General features: G+C 49.7%; 1 protein-coding gene across 5 annotated transcripts in view; it reads left to right on the top strand.

Annotated features, from left to right (window-relative positions):
- Nucleotides 1–16,700, top strand: part of LOC117237274 (ecdysone-induced protein 74EF) — a 143,446-nt gene that overhangs the window by 38,551 nt on the left and 88,195 nt on the right. For all 5 annotated transcript variants that reach the window (XM_033501501.1, XM_033501080.1, XM_033501337.1 and 2 more), the window contains exons 2-4: nucleotides 372–664; nucleotides 752–1,022; nucleotides 1,105–1,206. In XM_033501501.1, coding sequence (XP_033357392.1) covers nucleotides 521–664; nucleotides 752–1,022; nucleotides 1,105–1,206 — 517 coding nt within the window. In that variant the 5' untranslated portion in view covers nucleotides 372–520. The remainder of the gene's footprint in view (nucleotides 1–371; nucleotides 665–751; nucleotides 1,023–1,104; nucleotides 1,207–16,700) is intronic.

Raw genomic sequence — 16,700 nt, 5'->3', positions numbered from 1 at the left:
AAAGAAAGTTTTCACTCGATGTTTTCACTTTCATGGAAATGCCAGCGTTACCTGTCCCGTTACATGCTTCTACATGCATCAACTTCTAATTATTGGAATCGGTTTGCTTTGCATCGACGAACTGAATGATCGATCGGGACCGTTTCACGGTTCGCGCAATAATTAAACCTATCGAGCCGTTTCTCGCTATCGACGAATACGTCGAGCTAAAGATCGACGATCGCGGCGACCACTGTCGAAACGATCGTTGAATTAGCTCGCAAGAACATACCCGTTCCGTGTAACGAGAGAAAGTAATTTTTGAACGTAACTAATGATTTCCGTTTCGCTGAGAGTTTCGTTCTACGACAAATGTAATTTATTTGTTGCAGGGGAATCGGAGTAGCGCGTAAATCGAAAGGGAGAAATCTGTGGAGCAGAAAAAGAAGGAGACGAAAAGTGGGGACGTTTCAGAGGTGGTTTTGGATGTTAGAAAGCGCGGGGGTGGCTAAAGAGGCCCCGCCGCAGGGTACGGGTCCCGATGCCGGTCCCCGTATCGCAAACCCTCACGCTGACCTCCACCCTCGTGCCCAAGGAGGAGTCAAACATGCCCTTCATAGACGACGAGTTACTTTGGTGCCCTGACAATGACGGCAAAATGGTCGACTTAACGCAATGTCTCCAGGTTCGTCCGCCATGATGATTTTCATCCGAGCGAAAGGATCGATTTCGCGCGAAAACAAGTGATAACTAGACTTTATCGATTCACCAGGAAAGCAGCACAGGGCAATCGGTAGAATTTTCCCCGATGGAATTGAGTGCTCTTGTGGGGACGCCGGCAGCTCCGAACATGCCGGCGGAAGAGGGCGAAGGAATGGCTGGTGTCACAGGTGAGGAACCCTTTGACACGCTAGACACATTCCTTCGAGAACTGCAAGCTGATTTGGCTGAAGCCAGTCAACCCACGTCCACTACAACTTCCGTAACCCCTTCCTGTCGACGGCAGAGGTACAACATCGCGGCTGCCAACCCTTTGTTAGCAGGTGAGTTTCGTAAGTAGACGAGATTTCAAGCACGGGGACTGTCATCGTCAACCAACGTCTTTTTTTTTTCTTCTCGTAACAGAAAAATTGGCGGCTCCTTCGTCGCAAGCATCTCCAACTTCCATCCCGTATGCAACGAGGGCAGAGATCAAGACGGAGAATATTCAACCTGAAACGAGTAAAGGTAAGTTTCTTCCACGTACTCGTTTCGCGATTTTAATCAACGATCGACCGCGGTTCGGTTTCGTTGGTGTTTCAACGATCTTGCAATTTCGATCGTTGTTCCATCTATTGTATCGGCCGTCGTATGTTACATTACCATTGTTTCCAATCTACGTTACCGACCGTAGTTATATCTCCGGTGTCCTACATTATCGATACTTTCGTTCGTTTACCGGTGCTTCAGGCGGCTCGATTTACCATCGTAAATGTCTTTCCTGTCGGTACAATAGAAATTGCTCGCGTGGTCGTTCCATGGGAGAGCGTGTATCTTACATCGATACGAACGAACGACGTACACATCGGGAGTAGGACTCGTGGTCGAACTACACTTGGTATTTAAACAATGCCGATTCGCTACTCCGAAAGGGAAACCGGCCAAGGCCCCGCGAATCGCGACCAGACATCCGCGTTAGCGATAATTGCGCCTGCGTTCTTGCGTCGACGCGAAAAAAAAGCAGCCGACGTTCGCGTATGACATGCACGTACACAAAGCTCTGCGCTGGTGTTCGCAGTGGCCCAATTCTTACAATTTACAGCCATGTCGTAACAACACACTACGTGCGTACGCGATTTCGCGATTGCTTCGAGTCAGCCTCGAGACGTAGAAACGTGCAACGACCGCCGAGGAAGAACGTATTTACACGACCTTAAGGCTTGCGCGGCGCAAATATTATGCCACTTGGAGCGTTAGGTGTCGTGTTCTATAACTCGGAACATACCTGCTGAAGCGACAACGGGACGCTCGCGCGTCCTCGGCTCTGCTTCGATGCTTAACGCGTGTATCGTACGTACGTGCATGCAACCGTCTTACAAACGTATCTTATGCGCGACACTGCTAAAGTGGTAACGACCTTTTGTAGGCCGCGTGAGACGCTTAGCCTTTAACCCGAGCGTTTAAAACGATCAAAGGGGCGTCAAAGTCTTTCTGTCTGCCAGTGTTTAACGATAACAAAGAAAAATTGCAAGCGTCTAAAGGAAAGGAAGAAAGTGGCTCTGGTTAAACGGTAATAGAAATTAATCGGATCAACGTTTCTAGTTCTCGAAAATTCAAGATCGCGAAGAGTTTCGAACGTTTACTCGATTCGTGTTGCTCGTTTTTGTTTCCATCTTTCTCTTTCTCTCTTTTTCGTTGCGACGATACAGTGGAACGGAAATTTTCACTGCGCGTCTTACGTTTCAACGATCCGCGGTAGACTTCGCGACTCCGTTTCAACCGCAGGCCGCGACGGCCAATTACGTGCCGTTAGAACACGAATCGGAATGGGTGCTCGCCGTTGTTCTTTTCACATTTTTAGAAAGCGGTTGGAAAGTGAGAAACCGTGTACTTTCTAGCAAAACTATTATAAATACAGATTAGAACGCTGTTCCAGTAAAATATTGACGAAAATATGTCGTTCGCGTCGTCCACGTATTTACGTTCCAATTACTGTCGGTAAGAATTTTGCGGCCGGTAGTTCGTTTCCGCTTTGCTTACCGACGCAGAAGAGCGAGCATCGATCCAGTTACGCCGGTCGATCGATTTTTTTTAGCAAAAATACTCGAGCCTCCTTATCGGTTGCTACCCTCTGGCATAATGCGAGAAACTCGATTCTCAAGCCGTGTGTCTAGCTAGATCGAAACGAATTCCGACTTTACGTCCGTGAATCTCTACGTCTACCGAGTGAACTTCTCGAGTCACGAGCACGAGAGAAAAGAACTTCTCGCGTATACTCTCGCGTGCACTTTTGCTCGCTCTGTCGGACTCCACTGTCTCGTCTCTTCGACACGCATCACTTTCGCCGTGTGCATCCTGCGTAACCGACGAAAAAGTGGATTTTCACGTAGAATCGTTGGCGTCGTCACGCTCGCGATAGATACGTCGACCGGTGAACGCGTGAAAATCGACAATATCGGTGAATTCTCTCACCTTCCTTTCTCCAAACATTCGCACTTTTTCTCAAGAGCTCGAGATTCATCGAACGGAAATTACACGAATATTCGCGGAACGAGTCGCGCGACAACTCAAATTTCCTAGGAACTCGTTGGAACGCGGTTAAAAAAGATCGATTTTCAAGTGACGCTGAGAAATTAGTTTGGATAACGCAGGCGTGACAGGGGAACGCGTTTCTTTACCCCCTGTTGCATCCAGCTGTACGATTCTGCTGCACTTGTCGCTACCCTCGTTCCCTTGACCCTCTCCAAACACATAAATTCTCCTCTTCCCCTGTCTCTCTGTTGCGCTGTCTCTCTTCCCCCGTCCGTCTGTTTCCGTCTGTTTCCGTCTCTCGACACTCGGGTTAGGGCCCCACGGAAATAGATTCGAGACCCGGCGTCGACTCTCTCTCTCTCTCCCTCCCTTTCCCTTTCTCTCTCCCTTTCCCTTTCTCTCGTCCCCCTTTCTCTCCCCTCGTTCTATGGCTGTTCGTCGAAGAAAAACAGGTGCAGCGAATCGATATCCCACCGTTTTGCCATCGATGCATCTTCCTCCTTTACTCCCTTCGACCGGCCGCCACTCCCTTCCACTCGAATTTATTTCTCCGCATCTTGGTCGCGTTTTATCACGAATTTCGACGTCTATGTACGGCGATGGTTTGGGAAAATGACAGGGATAACGAAGATTGACGGTGAGTTCAGTACAGATTAATACAGTTCACATTTTCAAACGAATATTTCGGGCGTTCGAACCGATGATGTTTAAAATGCTTCACCGGGCTAGCCTTTACGTCGCACACGGGTTAATCGCGCTAAATACATTTTTATTGCCGTAAATGGAATTCTACTACGAGGTGAAAAAGTCATTTCAAAATCGCGCAGCGATACGAAACGCAATTTTTCATCCAATTACTTTTTCATTAACCCCTCGGGCCAAGATTCTAGAATTTTCTCTGCTAAACGTAGATTTTCTCGCGGGTAACTCGTTGTTTGTATCGTGGCAGAAAACTCACTTCGATCTCGTGTTCGATCAAGCAACGTGGAAACAAGAAAAAAAAAAAAGGAAAAAGAAACGAGGCGAGAGAGATTCGACGAGTACGAATCGATACGCAAGACGCGGAGTTTAGTCGGAATCACGTGTAACCAGCGTTGAACGAGGAGGGATCCTGGATCGTTGAGTAATCGGCTTCCTCGTATTGCCACACGGTGCCACAATGCGTACACCGTGTTCCGTCTTTCTTCTGCTTTCCCCCGTATCCTTCCGTCTTCTTTTCCCTCTAGTTCGTTGTCTGCAGTCCGATAGCAAGACACACGAAGCGTTTGAAAGTGAAGTCAAGATGGCCACTTTAAAGACACCAAAGCGTACCGCGGTTACGTGTGTTGTGCACGCGCTCGCGCACCCATACACCCACCGCACCGTGTATTTTCCCCCCTCTCGCGCATTTTCACGCTCCACGTTCGCCGTTGCGAGCGTTTTCGTGCGCGCGTTTGCTTCGCGGACGGCGATAGTGCGGCCACGTAACCAGAGTGTTGACATTTTCTGCAATCGGGGTCAGGGCCCCCTGTCGAGGCACTCCGGCATTACCTATAACCCCTCCCGAGGCGATACTCGTTCCAACTAGCGCCATATTCGATCGTCGCGCCACTAGAATTCGCGGAAATCGTCAGAAACGCAGAATATCACGCGAGATATCTCGTTCGTAGATGCGAGACAATTGGCAGAAAATTTCGATCTCGAAGGTATCGAAACTCGACTTCCGTGATTTTAGATTGGCGTTAGGTTAGGGTTAGGTTTCTTCTCTTTCGCGTTTAAGCACGGTATACGTGGTCGTACCGGTTGAAAAACGAATCTAGATATCGGAAAATCATAATATACGAAGCAGCGTAGTCGTTCCCTTTTAGAGAAGGAATTCCTTGAGCAATCGCAGAGTCGATTTTAGGGCACCGGTCGAGTCTGTAGAGTGACTCGATACGCGGCGAACGAGTCTAGGCGGTGAGTCACCGTAGCCGCTTTTCCTCGCGAAAGGACTAAATTGGCGCGTAAATACGCAACGAGACAGAAGCGCGACGAGCCCCGTGACGAACAACCAGAGACCCTCTTTTTTTTCCACTTTCACGAGATCCTCTATCTTTCTCTTCGGCTTCGTTCGAATCGGTTTCGCCCATGTAGATCACCGCGTTTTCTAACGTGGAAAGTAAGCGTCGCTGGTTCTCGTACGAAAGGTCCACGACTACGTACGCGGTACGCCGAAAGGGAAAAACGAATAAAGCGTTTTCGAAAGCAGACGCGGAAGCCGGGCAGAAACTCGCGGACCGTTCCCTTCCGATTTCTCCGCCGTGTATAAAGCTTGAGATAATATTTACCCGAGGTTTGGTTTCGACGCGGCGAACCCGACCCGACCGCAGCTTCCTCGACGCTTCGCTAATTTCTTCGATCGACTCGACGCGGCTGGAAATTCGAACTCGAAAGACCCGCGAGTCTGCTCGACGCGATTCCCAGAACCACCTGTTGGAAATCTACCACTGCCTGTACAAACATGTTTTCCCTCGCTGTAGAGAAACGCAAACCTTCTGCCTTTGTTTCTCTGTCGAGCAATTTTTGCGTCGCCTATAATTCGAAAAGGCAAGAGATACGGAGGAAGCTGCGGAAGAAACATATTTGTAGATCGTCTTCATAGCCAGGGAACACCGTCTACGCGCGCAGCGTGTATTCGCTGGTGGAAGAACGCGTTTCGTATCGGTGCGAGCTAATATCGCGTTATTCCCCACTTTATTTCGCACGATACATATTTTTTCTATCAGTGGGACAAAACGATAAATCTTCTTTTTTTTTTCTTAGCGTAAATTAGAAAAACGAAACACGGCGTTTTACCGTTTCGTAGAAACAAAGAGTTGGTTCATCCGCTGCCCGATAAGAAGACCCCTGACGAGGCTTGCAATATCGATTACGATCTCGTCGTATCAATTTATCAATTTATCACGATCCTTTGCGTTTCAATTTAGCTCGGCTTCCGATTTGCGTCGTATTTACGATCTATCAAAGCGGACGAAATCAGCGTAATTATGCGAGTCAACTCGTAGTTGTGGTTCGTCCGGTGTCGTAGAGTCAGAGAAACGTCGCACCAAGGGTTCTCGAAAGCGAAACGAGAGTGAACGCGTATGTACATAAACAGACGGTGATCCTCGGCGTGTTCCCATGCACGGCGTTAAAATCTTGGGGATCGTTGAGACGAGGTCTGGTGACAGGTGTACGTGCCGTCTTCGTGATCGACTCGGAAGGGTTGACAAAAAATTCGAAAGCACAACACACGGAAACGAGAACGCGGTTTTACGAGGGTAGTTACGGCGTACTAACGGGGAACACGTGCATCGTTGGCCCCCGTGTAGCGTCCCTAGTTTCTCGAAGCCGATGCACGCGGTCTGTTTACAGTAGAGACTTCCTCGACAGTCCCTTTGAGGGAGTCCCTTTTTTCCGGCGAACGATCTCCCGCGGCTTTTTCGACATTCTCGAAACCGACGTAGCTGGAACTCGCGCCTTCGCTGTCGTCTCATCGTTCACCAATGCTTTGTTGTTGTTACGCTGAAACGTGACCCATTGGATCGGTGGAAAAGCGTCTTAACGTCACGTGTTTTTTCGGCACCGACGATAAACGAGAGACACTCGCGAAAGGAACAATTTTCTCCGATAAGAACGCGATTTAACTCGAGAAATTTTTTAACGACGAACAAGATTTTTCGAACAGAAGCGAACAGTTCGCTGCGAGATACGTTCGAGGATAAAGAGAAAAGGAGGCAACGCGATAACGAGATCGAGGAGAGACATCCTCAATTATTTTCGGCTGCAGGAGGAACCGGTTGGCATTGTTGTTTCTCGACCGTTTCCTCTTGTCGTGCAAAGTTGATCTTCGTTGCGAAAGCCGGCGATGGGCCGTCAGGAAAATTGCATGGAAACACGCCGGCGAGGAAACGCATGGCAGAAGTCACGAAGCCGCGTGCACGCCGCTCGTGGGAATTAAGTTACCGACCCGCGTGTCCTTCGCGCTTAATTATACCGGCGGGACCCGTAGCCGGATAACACGGTATTTTATCGTTAAATAAAAAGGGAAGGAAGCGTTCTACGGACACAATGAACGGACCTTGAAGGTTTCCGCAGTCGGAATGCGCTTTTTTTTTCCGGAGTTCGACGAGAACGACGCGTCCACGATCTGGCGTTCTTCGGCGATCTCTGGCATTCGAATCTCAATTTTCGAGCGATTCGAACATTTTCAACGCTATGCAGATGTCGAAAGTCTCGGATAGGTCTCGCGCGAATCTTCGGTGCTCGATCTTTAAAATTTTGACATTGAAAGCGTCGCGAGTGTCGGACGTTTCGCAAGTTTGAAAAGTTGCGCTTAAAATATCGCTTTCTTTCGTTTTAACCTTCGAACTATTTATCGAGATTCTTCTATCTCTTTTCGATCGTACGAAACAGAGTTAACGCGACACGACTCGACGCTCGAAGAGAAAGAAAACGTCGTTGGCTACTAAGTCGTCGAAGAGAGGAATTCGTCTCTGGGTATCGAGACGATTCTCTCGCTATTTTCTCCTACGAACCAAGACTTGGGAAAGTGAGTATCTCGGTTAGTCGATGCTCGTTCGAGCGCCACGTTCTTCGTGATAAAAGAAATCTCGTCGATGGCCGATAGAACGCCGATTCTACGAATCGAAACGCTCGCTATTGAAAATCGGTCTCGTTGCACGGACATTACGCGATCGTCACCGCGAACCGTCGTAACAGAATAGACGGGAAAGTAGGCCGATCGAATTCAACAGCGGCGGAAAAGTATAAACAAAAATGGAGGGAGGCGAACCGTGTCGTTGGAGAGACGAGAGACTAACGTCGCGGAGAGACTCGTGTAATCTTTTATCCTTGGACCTATCCCATACGCCGGCAGGTAAACAGTTTCGCAAGAGAATCACGGCTCGCGAGATCGGGAATTTCCTTATACTACACGAGTCAACGATGTACGCGTGTATGCGTGTGCGTTGTAAACCGCGTACACGCAACACGCGTTCTCTACCGACGCACGAAATTGGGTTACGGTTAGCCGGTAAAACGATCGATCGGTCGATCGATCGTGTAGCTCCGTCTCGAGACACGGGTTTGTTTCGTCGATCGGTGTCCAACCGTAGCAGGTGCCTTTGCAAATAACTCGGCTTCCGGTGTCGTAATCGGCCTTCCCTGGACAGCGCGATGGTTACCGGGCCGCGCCCGAGTTAGACGTCCGTATTAATTTCGATCGGTAGCTGTTTACCAGCCGAATAGCTTCCACCGATTTTATCGAAACTTGGAAAGCCCCAGGAACGGACTCTGTCGTCTCTCGCAAACGCTAACTGGCTAATAACGATGGAAATTTTCGTTCCTCGTCTCCTCTGTTTGTCCGTCTACCTACCGACGTTTACGGACGTCTAAATCGCCCGATAATTATCGTAGATGGATGCGAAGCAACCAGGAAAAAACGATCTTAATTCGAATCGGATAAGAAGAGTATACGAAACGATCGAAAATTACTTCTACGCCATTGTGTTTATCGTGATATTTACGCGGTAATTAGAAACGCGGTAATTACAGTTAAGTTTATCTGTCTAAGTACCGTTCGTGCTAATACCTTCGTACGACTACGAAAATTTGACGACGCGCGAACAAAGTGCGAAACTCGACGAAAGAAGATGGTGCTTCGTTGGGCAGCGTAAAGTTACGCGAGCGAACGCGTTAAGAGCGCACGCTGTAAATAACATTTTACTTCCATTCGAACGAATGCTTTTATTTCTACATGTTTTTGGCTACCTTTCTTCTATCCCTGTCGCTATTTCGAAACATAGCAAAGGCCCGATAACGATTCGAGCGGAGTAAAAGCCGGGTGAGAGTTTCACGGCCGGAAAATCCTGTTGCCGCTCGTTCCTCGAGTTTTTCTCCGTCGTTTTTCCAGTAACCGCGATACGTATGTAAATTACCGCTCAAGGATTTCCCGATTTTAAAAGGTGCGCGTGTTTTTTCGTTCGAGACACGCACACATCGCCAGCCATTGCGTCATAGATAATAATTGGGAAACGATTTTCGTCTCGTACGCGGAAGATTCGACGCCACGTTCGAGTCGACCGCCTCTCCGACGTAAATGTCAACGCGATTCCATCTCTGTCGAGAACCGACGCGCGTCGTCGTTCGATTTTTCGTTGCGCGTACGCGTATCCGACTTGCGATTTCTTCGACGAACGAAGAGCCGATCGGACGACAGGCGTGCCGTTCTCGAACCGAGGAAAAGAAAAAGAAGTCGATAGATGCTGTCGAGGATACGGAATAACGAGAATTTGATAATCACGCGCCGTATTTTACGTAGATTACGAACGTAATTATTAGTCGGACGTTGTTATTCGCGGAACTCTAGTATTCCAGGATAATAAGTTTCGTAATCGTCGTACGTGTATCGAACGTCCGTCTAGCTGCGTGCATCTCTCGAAAAAATTGTATCGGCAGCTTGGAGAGGGAAGACGAAGGTTAACCTGGGCATAAAATCGATACAAATTCCACGCACATACGCAGAATCGTAGGGATTATTCGCACGTTGGCGGCGTATGCACGCCTGGCCATGAACGTTAGGACACCCGTTAGATACGTTTTAAGGAACAATCGGAAGCTGTAAAACGCGACGAAGAGAGATGGTCGAGGCGCGTTGGAGTCGTCGGTAGCCTTAAAAGAGAAGAAACGAAACAGAAGACTCGGAGAGTCTTGGAGTACAAAAGTATCGATACGTCGGTTACGAGGGCATCATTCCCATCGCGGAGTATCACGGCGCGACCGACAGGTAGGACGCGAGGAAGGGAGGCAGGGAGGGATACGTGTATGGCAACGCAACAGTTTAGAGTGAAGTGTTACGTCAGTGAAAGTGTTATGCCAATGTGGGCCGAGGCTAACCTGTGAGCCCTGTCTCCGCGTGTAAATACGCGCACACGTGTACATCGTTGTGTACATGGCGTGTACACGCAGAGGAGAAGCGCGAGAGGCGACCAACACCGTACCGTATCTTGCGATACGCGTACGCGTGCCTGTTGCACGACCAAATTCCGTGTCGTTTTACGTTATTAGCCCCGATATCGCCCACCCTCTTTTCTCCTTCTTCCTCCCTTGCTGCCAGCCTCCTCGTCTCATCGTCGGTCAGAGTACGAGCGATCAGGCACGAATGGAAAAGGCACGACGTTTCTCTGTCGGCGAGGAGGCGGAGGAACGCGCGCAAGGGGAAACGGACCGCGCGGAGTCGCGGAAACCGACGCTCCGTTGCTTTATCTCTCGCGATTTGTTGGCGTGTCACGGAGATAGGCGCGGGAGCGCGAACGATCGGCGTATTGTTAGGCTGATGACATCTCCGTTGAAGAATGCGCCGTTAAGGATACGATACGCGAACCGTGTAATCGGTTTCTCCGTGTACGTGGGACGTGCGTCGATCGCTGCTCGTAATCGAGCACGGTTCACGGCCGATCCTATCGTCGCGATCATATTCTTCATCCTGTTCGATTTTTCGGTTGTTCGCGACGTTGTACGGTGCCGAGACGGTTATCTCGTTCTTAACAAGCCGCAGAGCCGCGGCATGACGCAAAACGTGGAAAACGATCGAAGATGGGGAAAAGTGAGAGGCGATCAACGGTATCGTACAAAGAGATACGCGAGTTAAAAGTTCTTTTTACCGCGTTACGCGTGCGTCATCATCCTGTAGCGTAATGTACGCGCAATTGGCACGATCGAGCTGCGCCCAAAATCGATCCAACAGCTTTCGAACCAACGTTTCGACGACCTTGTTTCACCTTGTTTAGCGCTTCCTTTTTAACGCCTCGAAACGATCGACGATAGCGTCGACTTTAGGCGCCGCCCTCGCGTTCGCGTCCGCCGCAGGAATTCCGGAAGGCGGTCCTCCCTGCGCCACGATTTTCGCCGTCGTGATTTAGGCTCGTTGCGAATCGATCGACCGCGCGCTCGCGGATCCGCGTCTTTCCGACTACCGCGAGCTTTCCACGAGCAGACGCGCGACCACGTCGAAATAGTTTCCCGATCGCGCGAAACGTGTCAGCCTCGATTCTCGGAAAAAGACCCGACGAAACGCGTTCCGGAACGCCGCCGTCTAATTGGGTCAAGAGGAAAAGCCGAGCCAATTGTTTATTGGTGCCGCGATAGCCGACCGTTCGGCGGCCATTAATTTGCGAAAGCGCGGAGAGGAAAAGGTTACGTTCCTTCCTCTTTCTCTTTCCCTCTCTCTAATCTCTTTATGGGCTCTCTGGATGATAACGTCGAGCTTGCGTAATGTCCCGTCTATAAATCAACGTCGGTCGGCTTGGTAATTCTGCGCAGATAAAAGAATCCGTCGTTGGAAGCGAACGTGGACGAGGCATTAGAATTACAATAAAACTGTCGGCGAATATCCCACGCGATCGAACTCACGGCTCGAACCTTTCTCCGTTATCTTTTCACCCTCTGATCGTGCCAGAGGCTGTTCCTCGTTTCCTTCGATGGAAGAAACTTTCGAAGATCGTAGATTTCTCGAAGGAAATCGACCGTTTGTCGCATACGTACGAGATTAAATTCGAAATTAGACGAATCTGGAGGGATGCAGCGACGACGCGTCGCGTTTCGCGATAGAATTATTTTTGCCTGGCAAGTTCAGCCTCTATGCGCGTCGAACGATTTCCCCTGGATAATCGATCGACTGACTAAGTGCTCCTGCGAAAACGAGAGCTTCTCGTCTGGATATTTCCGCGCGGATAAATTATCGATGATTCGCGACGAAATAATTGAACGCGCTCCGCAAATACGTTTCACGACTAACGGTCGTAAATAAATCACGCTCGCCAGTTTTCTTCGCTCCTTTCGTTGGCCGTGCTATTGGAAAGCAAATCGATCTTAGAACCGGAATAACGTTGTTCGGCATCTTCGTAGAATCCGACTGTTTTTAGTTTCCAGCTTTCCAACTCTGTTCCATTCGATCGCGGTCCCCTTGCGATTCCGCGAACGCCTACATTTATATACGCGATTGCCACGTACGGTGGCAACGACGACCACTTAATCCCGAAACTATCTAAATCTATCCGACCCATCCGATGCGCGATACCGTGTCGCAATTTTCAACGCCTCGCGCGATAAGTCAGCCGGCGAAGACGCGCCAAGATGGCAGAAGGTAGTACATCCCTCGATTAAATACGACCAGGTCGCGATGCGTATCGCGAGGAAGAGGAAAAGCTTAGGTCGGAAACGAGAACGAGGGAAACCACGATTATCGGCTAAGCAGAAGCGGCAAGGAGGAGACAGAACCGCGTAGAACGGAAGTCTGGTTCGTGTCACGATCGCGCGTTAACGCGTACAGTACTCGCGTGGCAGCCCCTCGACGATCGTCGAGGAAGAACCCTTGGCCTGGTCGTGGGACTTGGTCGCGCCCTTGAAGGGCCGCCCACCGACTAACGAGGGATCCGCGTGCGTGTTCGCGCGTCCGGATCTAGATTCCAACCTCGTTGAGATTCCTGCCGCTCGAACACGTTGGTAATCGCCTCGATAATAGAAATTGCGCTTTTCCCCCTTGCGTTCGCTATCGTCGGAGTCGAACGGGCAATTTTACGCTCCTCCTTTTACGATTTTCGCTGTTCTTTTCATCGCATCGGTCGTCCGGATGGTTTTTCCGCCGGAATTACCTCGTTGCATATTCAACAGGCTGGCGGAATCCATTGGCGGATGGGTTTTTAAGCGGCGAGGAACGTGCCCGGGCATAGGGTTGTACGTTTAGAGGGGATTTACGAGGCGCGGCTATGGAGTGTCGTTGCTCCGCGGAACCATGCAAATATCGGATCGAACGGGATTATCGGCGGTAGATTTATCGTCGGTGAAAACGTTGAAACAAACGTTGCTTCCGGAAACACAGCGGGACGCGATACACCCGCCGTCCTCTCCGCTCTTTGACGAAACTCGAGGTTCGCGCGCCTTCCTTTGATCCCGCGTCGACGACAGCCGTTTCTCTCCACGGAGCTCAGCTTCGCGCGATAGTTTTGAAAGCCGTGTGGAAAAATAGTTCTTCCGGCTTTGAAAAGCCGGTCCACGGTACAAGAGCGTTGCACAAAGCAAACACGTCGAACAGAGAGAGAGAGAGAGAGAGAACCGCGTTGAAAAGTGGGTTGGACTGGTTCGCTGTATTTGGGTTAATCAATTTTTTATTTCGGTCGTGATAAGAAGTCTTTGTTAGTTAAGCACTCGGTTCTACGCAGAACAAAAAAAAAAAAAAAAAGAAAAAAAAAGAAAAAAAGGAGGCACCGATCGATCGGAAAAAAGTAAGTACATCGGGCAACGTCCTCGTGCTAATTCTCCGTGATGATTTATTCCCACGGAATCGGCCCACGTTTCTTTTCCACGGCGCTGATTATCGGTCCAACGATAACGTTACACGAATCCAGAGCCGCTGGTAAACCGGAAATCGCCCGTTACTCCGGCCTTCCATCGTTCTCGTCGCGTTTTCTTCTCGGTTTGGAACCCTCCGACAGCCATCTGCGCGTTTAGGGCAACTTTGAAAAAAACTTATCGAAAGGGTCGTCCGTGAAGTAAAAAAGGAAACACTACCGCGTCGTGGAACGAGAATAATTAACGAACGCCCTTCGCGCGTCGTTCGTCGAAGGTTCGAGCGTCGTTCGCTCGAGAAACGTTGCCTGTCATTTTTCGGTATACGTGTGTCGAAGTGACGGAAAAAGGTTGAAAACGGTCCATTTCCTTCGCCATTAGTCCGTCTGGTTGGAAATCGATCGAGGAGGGACGCGACGGTAATTTTTCAAAGCCAACTATTTTTTACTCTCGCTGGGCGTCATTCGTCAATGGTACGATACGCGCGATTATTCTTCCTAAAGAAATTTATATCGCACGATACGACGCTTATCGGACGCGTGGTTAATTCGAGTGACAGCTATTTCGGTAGGTCTGGCTGTATACAAAGTAAACCGGAGATTTCTTCCGCGGTCGATCCGACGCGCCCACGATAGTACAACGTAGGAATTATTTCCGAACACCACGTGGACGCGGTCGTCGATGCGAATTGGGTCGTCAGACGGCGCTTGGAATAATTTCGCGAAAAGCCGGATAAACCTCGTCAGTCGTTCCGCTTATTTCTGGATCTTCGATAATTTTTCGGTTTCTCCGAGTGCCGGACAAATTTCGCCATCCTAATAAACGATCGAGACGTTCGATCCATCCACCGATCTCCAAATAACCAGAATCCATAACCGTTACGTCTTAGGAAGTTTGCGGTCGCTGGCATTTTCGTGCTTTTCGCTCGTTGCTCTTAAAACCTTTTCGATACCTCCTTCCAAACTGTACGCTGGTTTAAAATCCGTGATTCGTCGTCGTGAAGGGGCAATCGACGACGGTCGACGGATGTGGCGGTCGATCGAGTGGCGAAAGCCACGGAGAAGGAGAGAATCGTTTCGAGGACATCGCGAAAACGGCCACACGCGGTTCTCCGTGTTTGGCGAGCCCCCGGTGCACCCGACGTCGAGCGGCTCGTGAAAGCTGCAACGATTTTCCTCGGTATAGAAACCGATACGGAAATTTCCTCTCCGTCGATTCTCGGCGACGTAGTAATTGTAACGAGGCAAAGTAATTTCGACCAAAGGTTTCGATCAGAAGCGCGAAACGTGAATTCACGAACGACGTTTCCAACGAAATCCATCGTTTACTTCGATTACGATCGTTTACGCGTACACAGTACGCTCGGTTCTTCCGTTAAAACTTAGAACCTGAGTTCTAACTCATCTATCGAAGGTATCGGTTGTCGGAAAAGTGTCTTTCTCTTACAGACACGTCTTTTACAACGACGCATCGTCATACAAATATGAAACCTAATCCGTCGAACGTTCTGATCTTTATTTCGATAGAACAAAATCGATCGTACGTAATTCGATTAAATAACGTAAAACGAAGAATGTTGTGCGTCCATTGTTTCCTCATAAAACGAAAGAAACTTTTCGGACGACCTAATACACGCGTGTGTTTCAAGGACTCGGCTGAGCGGTACGTGACGTGGATACGCGCGTAGACGAAAGGGAAATCGAACGCGAGGGAGAAACGAGACGCTTCCGGCTCGCGAGTACATCGAAGTTGGGGTACAAACCGAACGGCGATACGATCCGACGTGTAGGAAGAACTTTGTAAATTAGGTCGGCGCGGAGCGCGCGTCATTGATTACGCGGTTTGCCGTCCTGGCTACCGCCTTCTCCGTATTTCTCCGTCTCTCGCCTAACGCATCGTCTCTATCCCGAACTCGTCCTTTTCGTGCTCCACCGATTCGCGGTATCTTCGATTCGCTCGCGCTCGCCACAGCTCGCCTAGACCCAGATGCAGGGCCGTGACCATTCGCGAACCAACGCGCAAGTACTCGTACCACTCTCTGCGTACGTTGAGTCGGTCGAACCGATCGATTCGGTGTTCTCGCTCCACCTGCGAAATTTGCAAAAACTCTAGAAGATGCAAATAGAAATAAAACTAAGTGGAAGATAGAGGAAGGAACGCAGGGTATCGTACGTTCGGAGCGCACGTTGCTCCTTTTCCTTTTTATCTCCACAATGAGCGTCCCTTAAGGATCCGCGCACATTACCGCTCGTTATTATTCCAACGATTTAGATAGAAAGACGGACGTTGCTTCAAACCGGTTCTTTCAATTCGAGAATATCCTGATTATCAAGAGTAACCATTACCAGCATGAACAAGTCGGATGAATCGGTCGAACCCTTCGGTCGCGATATCACTTTTAGGTGGATAGACGCAACTGCAATTCCGGTCTACGGTAAGATCGAAGCTATTACGTACGCGAAATGCTTGCATCTTAGAACCGTCGTCTATCTTTCGCAGAGAAAGCGAACTAACGAGTAATCGCGAGCCAAAGAGCGACATTGTCGGTGTTACCGAGTCTATCGTCGTTTGCAAGTAAAAGCCAAACCCACGAACTATCGGAGCTATCGGAGGACTCGAAAACGGAAATTCGAACGTCGTGGAACGCGTTAAAGAACGCGTTAAATATTTCGAGGAGCCGATGGACGAATGGGCGCGATGGATGAGTCACTGGTCGAATCGGTACAGCCCTGACTAGACACACGCGGAGAGCGAAACGGTAGTAAGCAGCTGGAGAGAGAGGCTAGGAGAGCCGGTACCTCTGTTCCTCTGCCTCTCTCTGTTGCTCGTGGCTGGTCTCGCTCGCTCTATGAGTCTATTAGCATCGGGCGCGCACGTCTACCGGGGCCTTGACACAGTGCGTGTCAGGCATTGCATGCCGATAGCGGAAAACGCAATCTATTTATCGAAGTTTATCGGCGATTTCGCGTACGAGTGCCGGCGTTAGACGAGCGCTCGTTCGCTCGCTCGATCGCCAGCCACGCAACGCCGCAACCATGGCTATTAATATCGTTTCGATTTACGATAGACCGCCGCTCGTTTACGATACGCCGGACGTTGATTCTTCCACTCTCGATTATTCGTATTCCGCGCCCCGCTGCTTC

The sequence above is a fragment of the Bombus vosnesenskii genome, unplaced genomic scaffold, assembly GCF_011952255.1.
Source record: "Bombus vosnesenskii isolate JDL3184/JDL3185 unplaced genomic scaffold, Bvos_JDL3184-5_v1.1 scf7180000013262, whole genome shotgun sequence".
Classification (NCBI taxonomy): domain Eukaryota; kingdom Metazoa; phylum Arthropoda; class Insecta; order Hymenoptera; family Apidae; genus Bombus; species Bombus vosnesenskii.
This window is presented reverse-complemented; position numbering and strand designations above follow the sequence as displayed.